This window comes from Diadema antillarum, unplaced genomic scaffold (assembly GCF_040938485.1).
Source record: "Diadema antillarum isolate AM-2024a unplaced genomic scaffold, OU_Dant_1.0 seq00000234_RagTag, whole genome shotgun sequence".
Classification (NCBI taxonomy): Eukaryota; Metazoa; Echinodermata; class Echinoidea; order Diadematoida; family Diadematidae; genus Diadema; species Diadema antillarum.
The window spans coordinates 1,018,608-1,037,349 of record NW_027271283.1 but is presented as its reverse complement, the minus strand read 5'-3'; the positions used below and the strand labels follow the sequence as shown (position 1 = coordinate 1,037,349).

At 35.1% G+C, this 18,742-nt stretch overlaps 1 protein-coding gene across 1 annotated transcript; it reads right to left on the bottom strand.

Annotated features, from left to right (window-relative positions):
• Positions 1-7,872: 7,872 nt before the first annotated feature.
• Positions 7,873-18,666, bottom strand: LOC139729355 (inactive serine/threonine-protein kinase 19-like). Its single transcript, XM_071640284.1, has 7 exons — positions 18,499-18,666; positions 17,331-17,482; positions 11,199-11,434; positions 10,452-10,549; positions 9,059-9,117; positions 8,446-8,534; positions 7,873-7,915 (listed from the first exon to the last, which is right to left on the bottom strand). Exons 1-7 carry the CDS (start codon positions 18,635-18,637, stop codon positions 7,873-7,875), a joined length of 816 nt encoding a protein of 271 aa, XP_071496385.1. The 5' UTR covers positions 18,638-18,666.
• Positions 18,667-18,742: the final 76 nt, after the last annotated feature.

Genomic DNA, 18,742 nt, shown 5'->3' with positions numbered 1-18,742 from the left:
ATAACAAGAAGACATGAAATATTTTTGATCATAACTTCAAGCATATTCCTTGCATTATAACAAGTGAAAGTTCACAGGAGCAGTCTAACAGGAACTCTATCTGATGATGGACTTACTTTAAAATTATCTAAAAATGATGCTTAATCTGTTTTACAATCAAACACTTCATATTTTGCTGTAATGAGCTCGACTAGAACGGAGCATATTATGTTTTATATTAAAACAGACCAGTGTTATAACAGTAACCACCTCCCACATCAAACATCAATTGTATGTACATCATGCAGGGTAGTTCCATTGAATTCATAGCTTTCCTTTCATAAGATTGAATGTTTATTAAGTATTGTATCATCTGATCATCTTCATTGTCATGGCTGTTGTCTTCACAAGTCTCATCATCATCCAGAGATCTCTTTCTATGCATACACTTTGTTTTCCACCCTTGAAGTCTCCTCAAAGCCCATGACTTCCCTAACCACATGTCATAAGATACCCTTTCACCAAGTCATCATTCTTTGTAGCCCAAAGTAGAGACTTAGGGGTTGAACATGCCATACCCACTATATTATACTAAGCAAGTTGTACAGTAGCCTTTTGTCATGGCCCTCTCGCTGTAATGGGCGAGCGAAGCGAGCCCAGCTGAGCGCGACAGCGCGAGGGCCTTTTGAGATCTGCTTCACACATTATTATTCATTACACGTGAACCCTACTGAATATTTGTATTATTGGGTTCTGGTCGACCAATGGAATGGTGCGCTCCCCACATCCTCAGCCTTGGCCCAGGTGTTGTCATGCCTGTTCGCATGCATCCACTGACCATCTGTGGAGGTCTGTGGCGTGCATTCACTGTATTCAGATCGGGTTCAAGCAGACAGACAGGCTGATTGGTCGACTTTTGCTCCCGAAATCGGGGAGCAAAAGTCGGTAATTCAAAGAGCTAACAAAAGGATGCGAAGCAGATCTCAAAAGGCCCTCGCGCAACCCCACTCAGCTGGGCTCAATTCACCATACAGCGAGAGGGCCTTGACAAAAGGCTAGTACTACAGTGGATATACTGTAGTTACAAGATAGAAATTGCAACACCAGTAACATCAATCCTCCAACATTCTGAGCAACAGCAGATTCAATCATTGATATTTCACAAACCTGCTCATGCACCAAGGTCCTCATACCTCATTGAGCCTTGGGTCATTGTGCGCTTTGTTTTTTTTACTCTTCCTGACCGACTGAAAATGTTGTTGGCATTTGTTGTTGCTCGGTAGTGTCATCAAAAGTAGTGAAATGTGTTCCAGGTTACAAAATTGTTGGGGAAATTTTAGCAAATCAGAAGACTCCTATAAGAGAATAATTGGTGCATCACCGCGGTACCCGTTTTATGTCAGAGATCATAAATGGGGAAATGTATGTAAAGCTGACTTTGCCATTACAGTGTATAACTTTTCAGTTTTCTAACTTTTTTTGAAACATATTTTCTCTGCAGTGAACTTAGGACAGTTATGCATTGATTAAAAGCTTAGCATCTGGCGAATTCATATCTGCCAAAAAAAGAAAAAAAAAGGTTATACATGTATTCCACACTTATATGGCTTGCATGATCATGCATAAACACACATGTATAATGCAACCACCTATCAGGCTGTCAAAGAAATGACTAACAGTACATGTACTGTACAGTTGTAAAACCAGAAATTGAAATGGATGTGAAACTTGTTTACACTATATAAATTGAATGCCAGTGGCAATTTGCGAAAATTTCTTGGGAAAAAAAAAAGGCTGTTGACTCCAATTGGTGAATACTGTATTTCTGATTTTACATTGATTATTCAATTTTGTCTTAGAAGCATAACATGACCAATGTTGATTTAGTTTGCCATGCATCGCATATCACAAGGTTTCTATAACAGACTTGGTCAGGATTAGTAAGTTAGAAACCATCTATGGGGACCCATTCAAAATGTGTAGTTATATAATTATGTAACTTCTGTGGAGCTATCAAATGCACAAGTTGTGCACCATGTCCATAGTATTTTTCATTCTCTATGAGGCATTCTCTACAGAGAGGATCTTTGACGGTCAAAACACATTTTCATTTCATCCAAAATGAGTGCAATTTGTACACGGGTCATTGTATTCTTAGGAAAAACCTTTCAGTATGTTTTAAGCTTCAGAAGATTTGTCAGTATTTATCTAACCATAGATATTGAATAAAGATATCGTAGTGTAAACTTCATGAATGGTGTGCATTGTTTGCTTGCATGGTCAGCAAGTGCCAAATAAGCTTTTGTTTTGGGGAGGGTTTCATTTTTGCAAATTTCGCAAAATCGCTGTTGGACCATGAACTAGATTGCAAATGAAAATGTTGACATGTGCTAGGGTAGTAGTGCACTTATGATAGCATCACAATTCGCAGAAAACATCTTGCGAAAATGTCGGTGATCTCCTCTGTCACAAAAATATCTGTAGGCAAAAATAACAGCTTGTACAGCACAAAAGTCTCACCCATTGTTTGGAGGAAAGTGGTTTTGCTTTTACAAATGTCGTACATAGATGTATGTTAATAATACTATGTAAAAAAAAAAGAAAAAAGAGTAAATCAAAACTTTATCTCTGATGAAGATATTGGACAATCCTTGGCTGATGTATTTTTACTCAGGGGAAACAAAAATCATGACTTGTACTTGTAGCCATACCATACAGTACCAAACGGTATTTTACTAGCATGTGTTCCTATTGTTTGTAGGGTACAGTCACAATGCAAGTCCACATGTACAAATTATATTCCAAATGTACATGTATAATGGATCAGGATGTTGTGGAATTGTCAACCAGTCACAATATTTTGAAACCAAAATATATGGGTTTTATGGCAATTCAGTGTTTTGCCTGGATATGTGTGTGTTAACAAGTTTACTTTGTTTTATTGAAACAAATTCAGTACTGTACATTTTACTATAATGAAAACTGATACAATGTACGTCAAGCTTGTTATACCAAACTTGTTTCTCTTGCTTGTTTTTTTTTTTTTTTTAATTCAACATTTTTGAAACCTGTAATATAGAAACAGTGTATAGCGAAAGGATTTCACTTGTCTGAGTTTGTAAATGATAAGAATCCACTTCACATGCTTTTGAATCACTGGTTCTGTTTTGTTTCTGTGTGTACGTGTGTGTGTTTTAAGTTGCATTATGATTCTTACTGTGAAAATTTATTATAAAACTTTTCCTACAGTAAGTGCCTACAAGCTGCTTGTTTATTCTCTGTATCACTGAAGTCCTTTTCTCACTGTGCATGAATGCACATGTAATGTTGTAGTAGTATTGTACTAAATAACTATAATATCTTGATAGACTTTCACCTTTATAATTCAGAGTCCTACAGAAATTACTGTACATGCCAAATATTTCGTGAGGTTTTTATACATGCATTTGCAAATTTAGAATTTTTGCGAATTTAAAGACACACAAAAATACATGTATTGACTCTGATCCTGATATGAAGGAGACGTGCACGTTCAGTTCAGTGGATCGCGAATTAAATTGTCAGGAAGTCTCAACGTGCAAAAATTCAGACTCACCAAATATATGGCATATGCAGTATATAACACAGGTTTCCTGTTTAACCAATGGGCGATGGTAGACTGCTTGAAGTGTAGATTGGATAGGACTACCTGTACAGTGAACAGTGATCACAGCATCTAGAACAACTATACCCTTATCCAGTGACCCATCTGATAAGTAGTGGCGATAACAATAGATTACACAGTTGTAGTCAAGGAGAACATAAAATAGATTATCGCTTACACAAGCACACGTTGATCTTAACCTTCCACAATGGCTCAACTACTTTCTCCACAGGAAGAAGAAAAAAAACAAAAGAAATGTTGGTAGATAATTTTTATATTGGAGTGTTGATATGATACTACATGTGCTGACAGGATTTTCCGTTCATGGGAATTGTAATAGATATAACGAAGTAACAAAACAGAACTTTCAGAACAGCAACAAAAACGAACACACAACAAACAAGTGCTACCTGCAGAATAAAGTGACTTAGCTAAAAAGTAAAAAATACAATTTGTTTCAAATACCAAGGTTTATCTCAAATACATTGTATCTCTTTTCTCAAGTCCAACGATATTTTTGATGTGAAACTATTTTGTTATGAAGGATGTTAATTTATGGTATAAATGATGTGTTTAATCTGAATTGACTTGCTGTCATATTATGTTTGATTGCCTGATCTCTTGCACGTTAAATGATATGCATGCTTGTCACATGAAAACACACACAAAGGACAGAGTAAACATCATGAAGTAATGATTGCAAAGTAAAAATGAAGAGAAAATCAGTTAAATAATTGACATAAATGAACATGTACATGCCAAAGAAGTGTTGAACAGACTGACTTCAATACAAGTTTCACAATTTCTGACTTGAGCGTAAGCACTTGTAAATGATATTTATTAAAATGTTTTTCCTTCACAAGGAATAAATGAAGGTTTTGTATGTACTGTATTGTATGAATCATTGCCAGGAGCATCAACACAAATTAATACATGTCAGTTTGCATGTTGCAGGCCCTTTGGCTATGCTCATTGGCTGTACATTGTATTACAAAGAAGCACACATGCTCAACACTTATTATTCAAGTGTTAATCACATGATGGTAAATCACATGTTGAATTACTTCAAGGTGTAAGGACCTGCACCAAAATAAATCAACAAGTTTCATATAAATCTAAATTTAAACAATTAGAACAAAAGACAGTACACATGTATTATGTATACACATGCACACAAATAAATTAAACATTTTGTGTTTCACACTGAGAAAAATTATTAGAGGTACCACCAACAACAATCCAGTGGACACCATTAGTACATTACATGTAGAATATGAAAAAAAAATGTCCCTGATTAAAAAAGAAAGAAAGAAAGATACATGGGTGTATTTGAAGAAAGATATTTGAAGACCACTGCTCTTCCTGGTATCTTGAAGCACTCCCTGTCTATGAGAGTATCTCACCAAGTCACACAGAGACATGCAGCGCACTCATGTTATAACGAAAGACCCGAAGTTTTCTTTTGTCATATCGAAATTTCATGTAACTTTGTTTGTTTGTTCATTTCCATCTGAGATGATGGCTGGATAGCCCATATTCAGCTACGTTAAGCTGGTCTTCCAGCTGAAGAGTAAAATATAAAATGATACATAGATGATAATTTTGTGACCTGAATTTTTACTTCGCTGTAACAAAAAAAAGTTGTTATTTAACCATGTTCATTACAACAGGAGTGCACTGTATACTCAACTGACATCAGGAAACTGACAGGAGTGGAGATGAAAAAGAATTTCTATCCGACCAGTTTCATTGTTGAGGGAATCACACGTGTTCCTCCTTGATAATAATGACAAAGAGAACTTCTACATGTATATACTGCTCATATACAGAATGTGTCTTTCACTTGACTATGAGTAAATCTGTCATTTGACATGTACTACACAATGATTTTACCAATGATGCTAAGAAGTATAAAGGACCATATCTGGAGTAATTGAGGTATCACGTTCTTGATCACTGAAAACAGCACCAAATAATTACAAGAGTACAAAGTAGGTCCATTGTTTTAGTACAACGCAGTAATGATGTACGCCACACTCACACACAAACATGATAAAAAAGTTAACCTTAATCCATGTACTTGTACAGGTAAGAACGTCATATCTACTGAGTAATACAATGATGTGGTGGTGGGGGGGGGGGGGGAAGCAGATCCTACAAAGGCCACTGTAAGATAAAGGTCTTTGGAATGGATCTGTACTATCCTTGCATTTGCATGAAGTAAGCAAACATTCCCATTTGATTGGCAAACAGTAGCTGCACTGTACAAATGTATTATACCAGCACATACAGTACTACTGGTAGCATAATGTCCATGGATACATGAAGCTGACAAGTTTTACAATGTAAGTCAAGACACTACACTGCGCAGTCTAAATGTTAAACAAAACAGAATAACTTATTTAAAGAAACAATCTTTTCTTTTTTTCTCTTCTTCTTTGAGAAAATTATTTTGATTACATGCACAAAATACATGTACAGTGTACATGTACACCTGTCATGAAGTCATGCTCAGAACATAATTTACCTATTCCTTTTAATTCATTTTATCTTCTTTTTCTTTCTTTTTTTCGTGCTCAACTACAATTATATACTGAGTCAACACAGGAAAGTACAGTCATGTAAATAAAGATGACTCCCTGAATAAACTGTGACATAAGATACTAATCATGTGTGTCTCCTGAGGTAATTAGAATACATGTACTAGTACACTCATCTTCTTTCCACAACATGATAAGATAAAAAGCAACTTGATACTGTACAATGTATATCAAACATATCAAAACAGCAACAGCAAATCACTGTACATGATTGTGCTTCACTATTGTTGAAAAACTGCTGCCAAAATGATTTAGGAGAAGAATCCATATACTTTGTAATGTGTGTTAACATTCTATGCAGGAAAGTCAAAAAGTTCTTTGGTGTGAAAAACCTTACACAAACTTTTATCAGACACCTGATGACATTACAAGGGTATACAAGAGTTGAGTCCAACCCAAATTGAAATAGCATCGGAATTACAATGTCTCTTCTATTACTTAAAAGTTTTCAGATGCTTGAATACGTATATCTTATTGGGGACGAGCTCCATCAGTGGCAGATCCAGGCTGGAACACTGGGCACACCCCCCCCCCCCCCCCCCCCCTTTTAATTTTGAAAAGGCACCCCCTTTTACAGAATTCCTGGATCCACCCCTGTCCATAGACACCTGCCTGAGTATACTTGGTATTGGTATTGCTGACTTCTTGAATTTGACTTGTTACTGAGGTACTGGTATTTGAATAACTGGATAAGTATGCATGAAAAATAGGTTATAAAGATTCCTGTGTGAACTAGGTGCATATCGGAATGTGCAGGTGAATGTTCATGCTTTTCAACCAAATTAACCTCAGTCATTCATTCAGCACTTACATGTAAATTACCACTTTCTCTTTGGTTGTTTTAATCTGGTCTTGTAGTCAAACTGAAAAGTCAATTATTATTTTTTTTTTTTTGTAAAGGCTGTGGTTTAGAGGTCATTGCGAGCCATTCATAACTGCGAACTTGCCTATCATAGGACTCATTAATTCTATCAGACACTAATGACACTTCGAAAATAATCTAATCTGTCTTGCCCTCCATCATTACCCACCTGGAATTTTTTTTTTTTAATTCTTATACAAAAGAAACAGAAAAGATTCTAAAGTCACATAATATGAATTTACTAACAAGATTAAAGAACTTCTTTCATAGCACAAAAGAGGAATTCACCTTAAATATATGTGGATACAGTGAATGCAGAACTATTTGTAGAACACATCACTGAAGTTTGAAGAAATTTAATCATGTGCTCAGAGTTATGAATCATGAAAGCTTTGATTAAACTCATGTGCCATCAAGAGGGCATTAACAATATCAAGAGAAATATTCATTTTTCCAGCATGATGAAACAGCTATCGACCTAGCTAATTTAGAGAGCAGATGAATAATGTTCATTAAAATAATACATTTTATGGAATTTTTTCTCTATTTTGTTCATATTTATCATGTGATGACTTCATCAAAACTTTACAACTTCATAACTTCAGAACAGATGTGATTTTCCTGAGCTGCATTGGTGTGTTTTACAAACATTTTACATTCACTCAGTCCACATCTTTGGAGTAAATTCCCATTCAAAATAGAATAGAAAACTATTCCTGTGTACATCATGGCAAGACTACTCTAGAGATAGTACAGCTCTTTGAGCTACTGGCTGTCTCAGCATTTTCTTACTCATCAAGGCGTAACAACGTTCCCGATGTTGTCTTGATCCTGAAAATACCATAGAAAAACAAATACACTGTACACCACTCTTTACTCACTGCATCTGATACTCATCCACTTCACTTACTTCTCTACCAAATGGCAATTTCTTTCTGGCCATCATTTTCAACTCATACTCAGAATATATAACAAGGGACTTTTACCAATTATTCTAACATATCTTGTGATAGATGATCTGAACAAGATGTTACACAGAGGAATTAATGTATATAAAACCAGAAAACCTGGAATAAGTTTAGATATCTGAACACACACCAACCAGAAGTGGACCATATGAACATTTCAGCCCAAACCGCATTTGTGTCCAGGAAGATAAGTCTCTTCAAGTGTACTTGCAGCTATAGTAACTGGATATCATGGAATCAATGTCTGCAACATTCTTCTTTTATTTCTTAACATATGCTCCGATAAAAAATACATTACTTATTTAGTATTTCATAGAATAACAAATGCAAACTCCGCTTACAATCACTAGTATCACGGTCATAGTGTAGACAATGACATCCTTGAATACTTACGTTCTGACTAGCTCAGCACCGATGATATCATGAATGAGGTACATCATTCCAAGCTTCTTCACTGCCTGCAGTTTTCTTCCTTCTAATTCCTGTGCATTGGAAGAAATACATGCAATTTGTGTTATTCCTCAGAGCCAAAATGGGAAATTATGTAATCTGCATGGGTAAGATACATTACTTTATTATTTCTCTCTTTTTTTTCGGGGGGTGGGAATGGAACAATATATCTACTAAAACAGCTTCAACAACATTTTAGTTCTTAAGAATCAAATATTTATGAATTCGGTATATGCATCAACTTTTCTTCATACACATGGCACTACAACTAATGTGCTATATATCTTTCAAATTATCTGACTCTATCTGATTTCTCACTGATAACAGAGAGTTCATGCTCTTCTTACTGTCCATGACTCTATGTCTTCCTAAGACATAACCTTGAAATTGTTGCAATGCTAGTCCTTGCTTTATCTTTCCTCTAAACAGAATAAACCACAAGAGATGTCACAGTGTGACTTAGCATTGGATGACAACTGCAATAAGGCTAGTGGAGTGCTTATTAAACACCAAGATCTTCAAATAAAACAAAACATGACAAAATTTGTTCACTCACCTTTTGTAGAATCTCTCTGTACCTGGATTTCCGTATTGCTCTGAGGACAGCCTCCCTTCCTGTCATAGATAATAATTCTATAAAGACATCTAAAATTCATCTACATTGAATCCATTGTGTCTAAACAAAATGTCCCAACATAACTTCTTACCTTGACAAGAGATATACAGAAAAGAGACATGATTATGTAGTCAGAATATTTCATGAATTGTGAGTTACTTGCAGTCACTCAACATACAAAAATGCAGGATGGAAATAAGCAATTTTTCTTTTAATGTCAAACATTCAGCATCACAGTTGATACAGAAAGTGTGTTGTTGTTTTAAAGAAAGAAGAAAAAAAAAAAGAAGGAAATTATCAACAAGGAAAAGTAGAAATTACGCGGTGCGTAATATATGTCCCTGCCGGAAGTAGCATTTTGTAGCAAAATGTACAAAGGTCAAAATTCTGTGTAGAAGTTTTGAAGCCCTCACCTAGTGCCATCACATAAAGCAAACGGAATCGAAATCGGGTTAGAAATGGCAAAGGAGTAGCATTTTGTAGCAAACTGTACAATATAGGTCAAAGGCCAAGGTCAAAGGTCACAACTGAAATTCTGTATAGAAGTTTCAAAGCTCCCATGTAGTGCTATCATACAAAGCAAACAGAATCAAAATTGGCTCATAAATGACAGAGAAGTAGCAAATTGAACATTTTGATCACACACGGACGGACACACATACACACGGACACATGGACACACACACAGACACACGGACACACACACGTACGGAGCCCGTTTCATAGTCCCCTGCTCGAACTCGTTCGGCGGGGACAATTAGTGTTTGGTCTTTTCATGCGTCATTACATAAAACAGTCATAAGATGTAACAAAGGCATAACCTACTTTTCTACTGAATGTACTTCATTATATACAAGATCATACACAGTGGCCAATATAAAATCCTTTCCTAGACAATTGAAATTAATGATACAATGAAGACAAATACGGATATACATGTATGGCACCACATGGTGCTTACCACTTATCATTTTAAACAACTTTTTGATTTAACGATTAAATATTAATGCAATTCAATATTCAGGTTTTCTTTACATCTTTTAACTACACCTTTTTTATGCTACAGTGGTATCAAGTGACGCAGCCTCTTCTAAATGATTGTAATAATATGACAGTGTCTTCTAGTGTACAGCACCTATGAAGACAATGTGAAGAGAGGAATAACATATCAGAGTGGAAAGTATATTATTATTAGCATTGTCAAATAGTTCAGCTGGTACAAACTAAAGCAACCCGCTACACATTGGCACATACAATGTACACTCTACTATTTAAAACTAGTTTTATATTAGACAGGCGCAGAGCTGCCAATAAGAACCTGTTCCTGTCATACCTTTAGAGAAGTTCTTCATGAAGACTCCAGCCCCAGGGATGGACAGCCACCAGGATCCCACATCTCTGGCTGTCAACAAACCAGCATTCACTAACTGTCTGGATTAAACAACAACAACAAAGAAAAAAAATATCACTTGGATCGAGAAAAAAGTGAAATCAAAAACTTGTCAAAACAAAAAGGTTCAAGATAAAGTCAATGTCGTATAAGTTAAATAAATTTTAGCAGACAGATATAATTTTTGTGAATAAGGAGGTCAAGGGCTTTTTGGCTAGATGTTGCTTTCGCAAATTGACACAGGGGCTATTATAAGTGCACCTTTACACTAGCGCATAGCAACTTTTTGTGTATCGTTAAATTCACAATCCACTAATGATTTGAGAGTTGTAAAAATTAAACCCTCACAAAAATAACAGCTTATACAATAATGTATGGCAAACATTGATGCCTGAACACAAAAAATGGCAATGGCATAATGTCCATTGTGCTAGTGATTAAAAAAGATTACGATCGAATTAAGTAGTGATTAGCTGTACTGTGTGAAGCTTTAGGTGGGAAAGGAAACTGGACCGAGCTTCTTATTGAAATTCACTCCGGGAGTCCTAAGTGAAGCAAGTTTTTTTTTTTTTCTTCTTCTTTTTTTTTGTAGTCTTTTGCATATCTCATGTACACTTTAGGAGGGGTGAAAAACCCTTGCACACATGATGAAATCAATCAAGGAAATGTGCAAACAGCAGTGTGATTTACCCGATCTCTTGGTCCTTGAATCCATGAACATCACACAAGGTCTGGCGGGTGAAAGTTATATTATTCAACTTTTTGATGATTTCTGATAAGAAGCGTTCAATAACAGGTGATAGGCTGAGGCCACTGGCTATTTTTCGCACATGGTCGCAATAGTCGTCCACAAACACAATGCAGAATTCATCAACGTCCTTTCCAAATCTGAAGAGTTTGATCTCTTTCTTCTCCCTCAGTTCATCCTGCAAAAATACATTAAAGTTTACCATCAACATCAATAACAGTGTTAAACACTGCAGGGAGCAATTGACCTGGGAATGAAATCATGGTCTCCTACAAATGCACAATATTGCATGATCTCCTGAGTTTCATATTATCAAGGCACAGTACATTGCTTACCATTCAGAAATTATGTATATAATAACATTATATATATATATATATATATATATATATATATATATTTGTTACCAAAAAAATGTCAGAAGAACTTACTACTAAAATGATACTCAATCCCCAAGAGAAGTTGTACATGTATTTATTTATAAGCTCAAATGCTGAATGGGAAGCAATAGAATTATGTGGAGAAAGTCAAAAAGGCATAGCTTGTGTTCAAAGTGTTGCACTGAGTCAAATGATTGGCTATTCAAGAGGATGCAATGAATTAAAATTATCAATCCCTAAAATGGGACCTTTTTTTCATATTTCATATCAAGTTCTAAATTGCTCATTCAGGAGAACCAAAATAAGATAAGTTCGCCATGTATCATGTTTTCGAATCTGAATTCAATTTTTTTTTAAAGTCATGAATTATCACAGAAACTATAACACCACAGTAGAATCAATGTTTACAAATACAATACAAAGAAATAAGAGGGATGTTCACAAACTAAAAAAGATATTAGAAATATCATACAGAAAGTGAGTTTGACTACTGCTTGATTTGACTATCTGAAACTTAACTCTTCAGTGTCAAACAGGATATGACTGAAGTCATCATTATTGAATGGATATAAAATTGCTTCAAATCCTTGACATAAGGCTCTAATTGCTGATATCTTACCTGAAACAACCACTGGTACAATGAGGAGCCAACTTTTAATCTGGTTTAGGTCATTGTATATGGCCTTTTTTACGATCAGTGGTGTAACTTTTGTACTCGGAGGGTCAAAATTTCAAACAAAATATTTTTTCATTATTCTGTTTGATTCCTGTTTGAAAGTATTCAAATTTTTGAAAAAATAACATTTCAGACCTTAAAGCTGAAGGGTTATTGGTGTAATTTAAGGAAAACCCTGGCACCTGAAGTAAATTTAAGCAAAATTTTGCTTTCATAAATTGCACCATATTGACAAAACTCTGTAGTCAAACTTCACCATGCAAAGTTTATATGGTTAACAACAATATATAGTTTGTGAATCAGAACTATTTGGGGGTTGAATATAAAGTGAATTTTTAAAAAAATACATGAGATCTATAAATTTTTGCTAAAAATGCCAATTGACATGTAATTTTTAAGATTTTAACTATTTATTGGAGGGCAGGCCATGTCAAACTCTTACTATAACAAGTCTTTAAGAAGGGCTACCTTCCTATGTAGGTTAAATGAAATTCCAATCATTTCTTTAAAACTTGGATTTTTCACACATGGATGTTTCGGAGGTGACAGTTAACATATTAGAATGTTTCGGAGGTGACACTAATATTAACACTCACTTTTTTTAGAATAAGTGGCAATAACACAAAAACTTCTTCTTTTTATCAATGTTTCTAATAATTATAACTCGAGAACAAGAAATTAACTCCTGTTTGAAGCAGATAAACCAAACAGAACAAGTGTTTTTTTACACTTCATTAATTAGCATGGGTACCGCTAGTTTGCCTTCCATTTGGACAAAGGATGTAAGCTAAATATTGTAATCTGAAGAAACATGGTATTCCATTTTCTACCTTAAATTGAGATGAGGGTGTGAGATCATTTAAGTAATGTTTCTTTGCTCTCAGAACATTTTATTCCACAACACCAGGGAAGAATCACTTCGTTTCGGAGGTGACATTTAATGTTAACATTGTGTTGGAATATTCATTTACAGTAAGAATATGATGGACATAAGCTAGACATCGTAACCTGAAGGAACATGGCATTCCATTTTCTACCTTAAATTGAAATGAGGGTGTAAGATAATTTTAGTAATGTTTCTTTGCTCTCAGAACATTTTATTCCACAACACCAGGGAAAAATAACTTTGTTTCGGAGGTGACATTCAATGTTAACATTGTGTTCAAGTATTCATATAGTATGTCCCCCCCCCCCCCCAACAAATTTACAATTAGACTTCTGCATTGATAACACCCAATATGATTAAATCAGCTAACTTGTACTTTGGGGTCTTAAATCATAACATCTTAGCTCTATTTTGCAGGAAGCCCCAGTCAATTTGGTTAAGTGATCTCAAAGAAATGTGGATTGTTGTAAAGGATGTCAGGAGTCTGATTCTTCCAAGTTCAGCACTTGGATGCTCTTAGAACTGCATATTAATGTGTAAACACAATATACAGAACTTGGAGGGAAGGGATTCCTCACATGCTCTACAAAAATCCTCAATTCTCTTTGACCTCTGAAGCAAATTTAATGGGGGTTTCTGTAAGGTGTGGGCAATGAGTTATAGTTTCAATCCCTCAAATTGTATTTTAGATTGATTCACTATCTTTAAAGTTATCGTTGCGGAGGGTACCACTGTACATAGTTTTTTGGTGGGGACATACGGTATGAATACCAAAAGCAAAAATTATTTGACTTGTGTACGTTTTTGTTTGCACATAGTTTTATAAATAGATTAATTCAAGGATGTTCATGAATTCTTCATCATCCTTGATAGCCACCATACAAATGTTATAATACTGGTGAAAGGTGTTTGGTTCATCTGGGATAAATTTTCTATACACCAGATTCATTTAAACTGTGGACATTACTAAAAATATTTTATGTATCTTTCTGAATTGCTTGAAAATTACCTGCAAATCATATTAGTCACTTTTGAGAGTAAAAAGTATAAGATAAGAAAAACCATTTTGTTATTTTTGAGGTGACACAACACAGAGACAACCCAACTTCTCAGGTGTTAACTATTTAGTGAACATTCATATCTTTCCTCATGGCTGTAATTTTCAAATATAAGCTCTTTCTTTCAGTTCTTACTTGTTATCTTGTTTAGTTATTCTCTTTCATGATAATGGATACCAGCTCATATTTTGTTTGAGATTGTAATTCATACTAATCTTTAACAGGTTTTTACAATTTGGTTAAGACAACAGTTTGTGTTTCTCAGCTGAAGAGAGCAGCATAATGCTTTTCTGTGAACTTGAGGGGAAAATTTGTTTTTGTTCAGTAAGTTTCCCCATCAACTTCACAGAAGGTCCCGGACACAAACTGGTCTCAAATAAACCTATAAGGGACCAAAACTGGAAAAGGACAAGTTCACCTCAATAGACGTGAGGGTTGAGTAAATACAGCAATAATAGTAAAACGCATCAGTGAGAGTTTGAGGAAAGTAAGGCAATCCGTTCCAGAGTTATGAATTTTTGAAGTTTCTGCTCAGTCAAAGCTGAATGAGAAGACTTCTATAGCTTGTGATGTCACATGTGTGCAAGGATATAGAGAAAGTATCAAGAAAATTCAACATACTGTATTTTCACTTTTCTTGCATAACAAAAGAACACATGACTTCTCTCTTTTGGAAGGCAGGGTGAATAATATTGCCCTAAAATACATCAGTAGCAAGTTGAAGAAATGTGCACTTTTTTCAAAAAGTAAAGTTTTGTGAAATTCATTATATTTTCCTTACATGTATATCATTGTACGCATGTGATATCATACACTGTCGTAGTCGTCTCATCCAGCAGTGATTGCGCAGATACTTAAAAAAAACCCATAACTTGAATGGATTGTCCAATTTCCCCCAAACTTTCAATGATGTGTTCTACTAATGTTGTTGCATTCACTCAATCCACATGTATATGAAGGTGGACTTGTCCTTTAAGAAACCATTTTCTTTTCCTTGAAATTCCAGTACTTAAAGCCAAATTCTAAGATAAAACATAATAACAAAACAAGGTAAACACCTCATCAAAATTATATTGAGATAGAACTACTAATCTTGTTTTTGGATCTTTCCCTTTCCAGTCCTGGGGACTTGTTCCTCTGTTCACTTTAGTTGTCACAGAACTTCAATAATCTTAAAAAATACAATGTCATAAACAGTTGGTTCAACTTGGAAAATGTAATTATTATTGTCATATTTAAAAAAAATCACATAATTTTGTTTATGATTACCACATTGTACATGGAAAAACAACAACTAAGAATTCAAGAACAAGTTGTGCACCAGCTATAGGCATGTGGCCTTTTTGTGGAGTTTGATTATTTGATGATTTTTTTTTTTTTACATTCTTTTTTTTTTAAGATTGTGGACTAGAGCATGCATGAACTGCCACATGTACATGTATCACTTTGGTATCAAGGGAATTCTGGTGAGCTATGTATACAAAAGTCACTTCTGTTGTGATGATTTTGTAGTCTATATTAAATGTATTAGAAAATGTTAATAGATAGTGACAAGGAACTGAAGTCTTGCCTTTCACTATCACATAACAATATGGTGTTAACAAACAGTGTCACCTCCGAAACACAAGGAAAAGCAACCTACATGGAAAGCTGTGATTGGTAAATCTTTACAACTAAATTGCTTGTGGAAATCAAGCTTCTAAAGATGAAAGCATCTATATGTTTACTTAACTAAAGCAGGAGAATTGAACTTGATTACAATATTTTATATACAACAGATGGGTGTATTTTGTGCATTCTCATTGTTAAAAAAAGTGAAAAAATGTAAATTTGCCCTAAAACATACAGTCTAGTAATAAAATAAAGAGTGAGAGTGTGTTAGTTGATTTCTCTACATTGAAACTTATTTTACTTAAATAAATGAAACCATTGGTGTACAAGATATGGTTTCTCTTCAACAGAAATGAACAAAAAATCTTGTTAACAGTGTTTTGTCACCTCCGAAACAGTAATTCTTAGTTTTTATTAGATCTTTTATTAATCTCTAGAAAATTCTCACTTCCTGTTGCCATATTACTATTTTCATCCAAAAGAGATTCCTGTCACTTGGACAGAATCAAACAAAATTGCTTTGTCTTCGAGAAATTATCAAATATAATATGCTTGTTGTTTCGGAGGTGACAATTGTTTCGGAGGTGACAAGTGTTAACGGAAAATTGTAAATTGCTCCAAAATGAAAACAACAGGCTATATTTCTACTACCTTCCTTCAGAGATAATGTGAGGGGATATGTTACATTTTTGCAAATGTAATGTATAACTGATGTCAAGAATAAAAAAATCAAATACATAAATCTATTGTCTCGGAGGTGACAGAAATGTTAACGGAAAAGTTACATAAATTTATAAACGCTCACCAAAAAATGATAAGCTATTTGAATTAAATAATCTTTGGATCAAAGTTAAGTCAGATTGATTACTATTCTGTTTTGATGGAAATTAGCAAAGTTGAATTTTATAATTGTGAACAAGAGCTAACTCAAAAGAGGGGTTAATTGTTAACGGAAAATGTCACCTCCGAAACATAAAGTTTGGACAATTTCAGTCTTTAAAGAAGACAAAGCAGAACCTGGTAAACATAATAGTTCTTAATGCTGGATACCTGTCTATCACAACAACAACAAAAATAACGAAAAGGAATACACAATTTAATATGCTAGCTCTGACAAAAATACTATGTCAGAATGAGTACACCAAAAGTATTGGATTTCAAGCATGTAAGTGCCTGCCACATCTGAAAGAAAAAGAGAGGAAAGTTCATTAAGGTACCCAAGGTAGACACTGTGGGTGGTAAGTTTGTGAGAAAAAATAATGCATATCTGTCAGTGTATAAGAAAGTTATACACCAATTAGTGCCAACACTGTGTTTTACACCACTGATTGTAAAAATGGCCATATACATAAAAAATGAAATTCTTTTTGCCAATATCTGTGGTGTATTACTGTAGTATTACAGGTGGGGATGTTTGCTCTATGTCATATGATATGAAACACAGACAGAGACACCATTCTTACCACTTCTTTATCAACTTGTGTCTTACAGTGTATGATACTGTACAGCTGATGTTTGAGAAAGATTGGTGGTACACGTTCTTCAAAATGGTGGACGTTGAAGAGAGATTTCAGGTAGATCAGAGATGCCTTGGTTTCAGATGGAAGATCATGGTCTGAAGTAAAGAGGATGGGGTTCGTAACATCATGACAACATTGCAGTCATTCGTACTACAAAACACAGCATTGCACATTACAGAGTGTGCTATATAATTCTGCAAAACTGCAAAGTTCAAACACGGCACTTCTAGCTTCTGTCATAATGAACGTGCAGAGTTAGAACTACATATGAAGAAGTACAAATTCAGGTACCAAAAATTATCATCTTTGAAAGATATGGTGCAGAATTATCTTCTGATATGATAAAATTTCATTATCAATAGGAAAACTGCCAGTCGAGCAGTCCCTATAATATTGTGGGACTTCATGACGTATGACACAGATTTATGAGTTGTTCTGAATAGAGTACCCAATTGCAATGTCATAGCCATTCATTGCCATGGAAATTGTTTCTAACAACTTCACCGAGTACCTGGCCCAAATATTTATTGTTCACGACCATGCTCACATGTGTTCCTACCCAAGCTACAACCAGACTGTAAGTTGAAGTGTAACATACTAACATCATCTCTTCAGTTCTCTACGACACGTTTAGTATTAATGGTCTCAATTAAGTAATTAAGAGTAGTCTGAGGAAATTTTAGAGCCCCACCCCTACCCCCCCCCCCCCCACACACACACACAATTCACACGTGTAACACGTCATAGAACTATACTATTAAATACTAGTACTATTACTCCACCCACGTCAATCATATTGTCCTGTAAAAATTTGTAGGTGTTGACTGTTTCATCCCAAGGGAATTTAGTGGCAGCAACTTTTGAGCTTACTGAGCTGGGAGTTTCCTCCATAAAACCACAAACTGCTTCCATCAAGTACAGAACTGTATTTACATGTATTTATTATTCTTGTTCTGCTGGGACTCAACGGAATAGCCACAACGTAGATTAGAGACAGTAACCTCTCTCAACAGGCAACACCACTTCACTGCAGCGCTGACAAATTGACAAGCGCAGTGCAGCAAGCAAGCAGCAGCAGAGTTTCGCTCCTCCAATGGTAACGGCAACGTACCTTTGATGTCTTCATCTGCCTGGACCGCTCCGTCAGATGTGTCGTGGCGTTCCGCTGATGTCGACTGACTGCTGCGACTATGTGATGATGTTTTCGATCGCTTGTTTACATATAAACTCGGGATAAAAGATCGTTTCATCGTGTAATTACGAAAGGAAGTCTTCCTTGAACATCATCTATTCTGGTAAGGAAACTGGTATCCGTTAGATTAGTATAACGACACAAACATGCAAGTGTTGTTTGC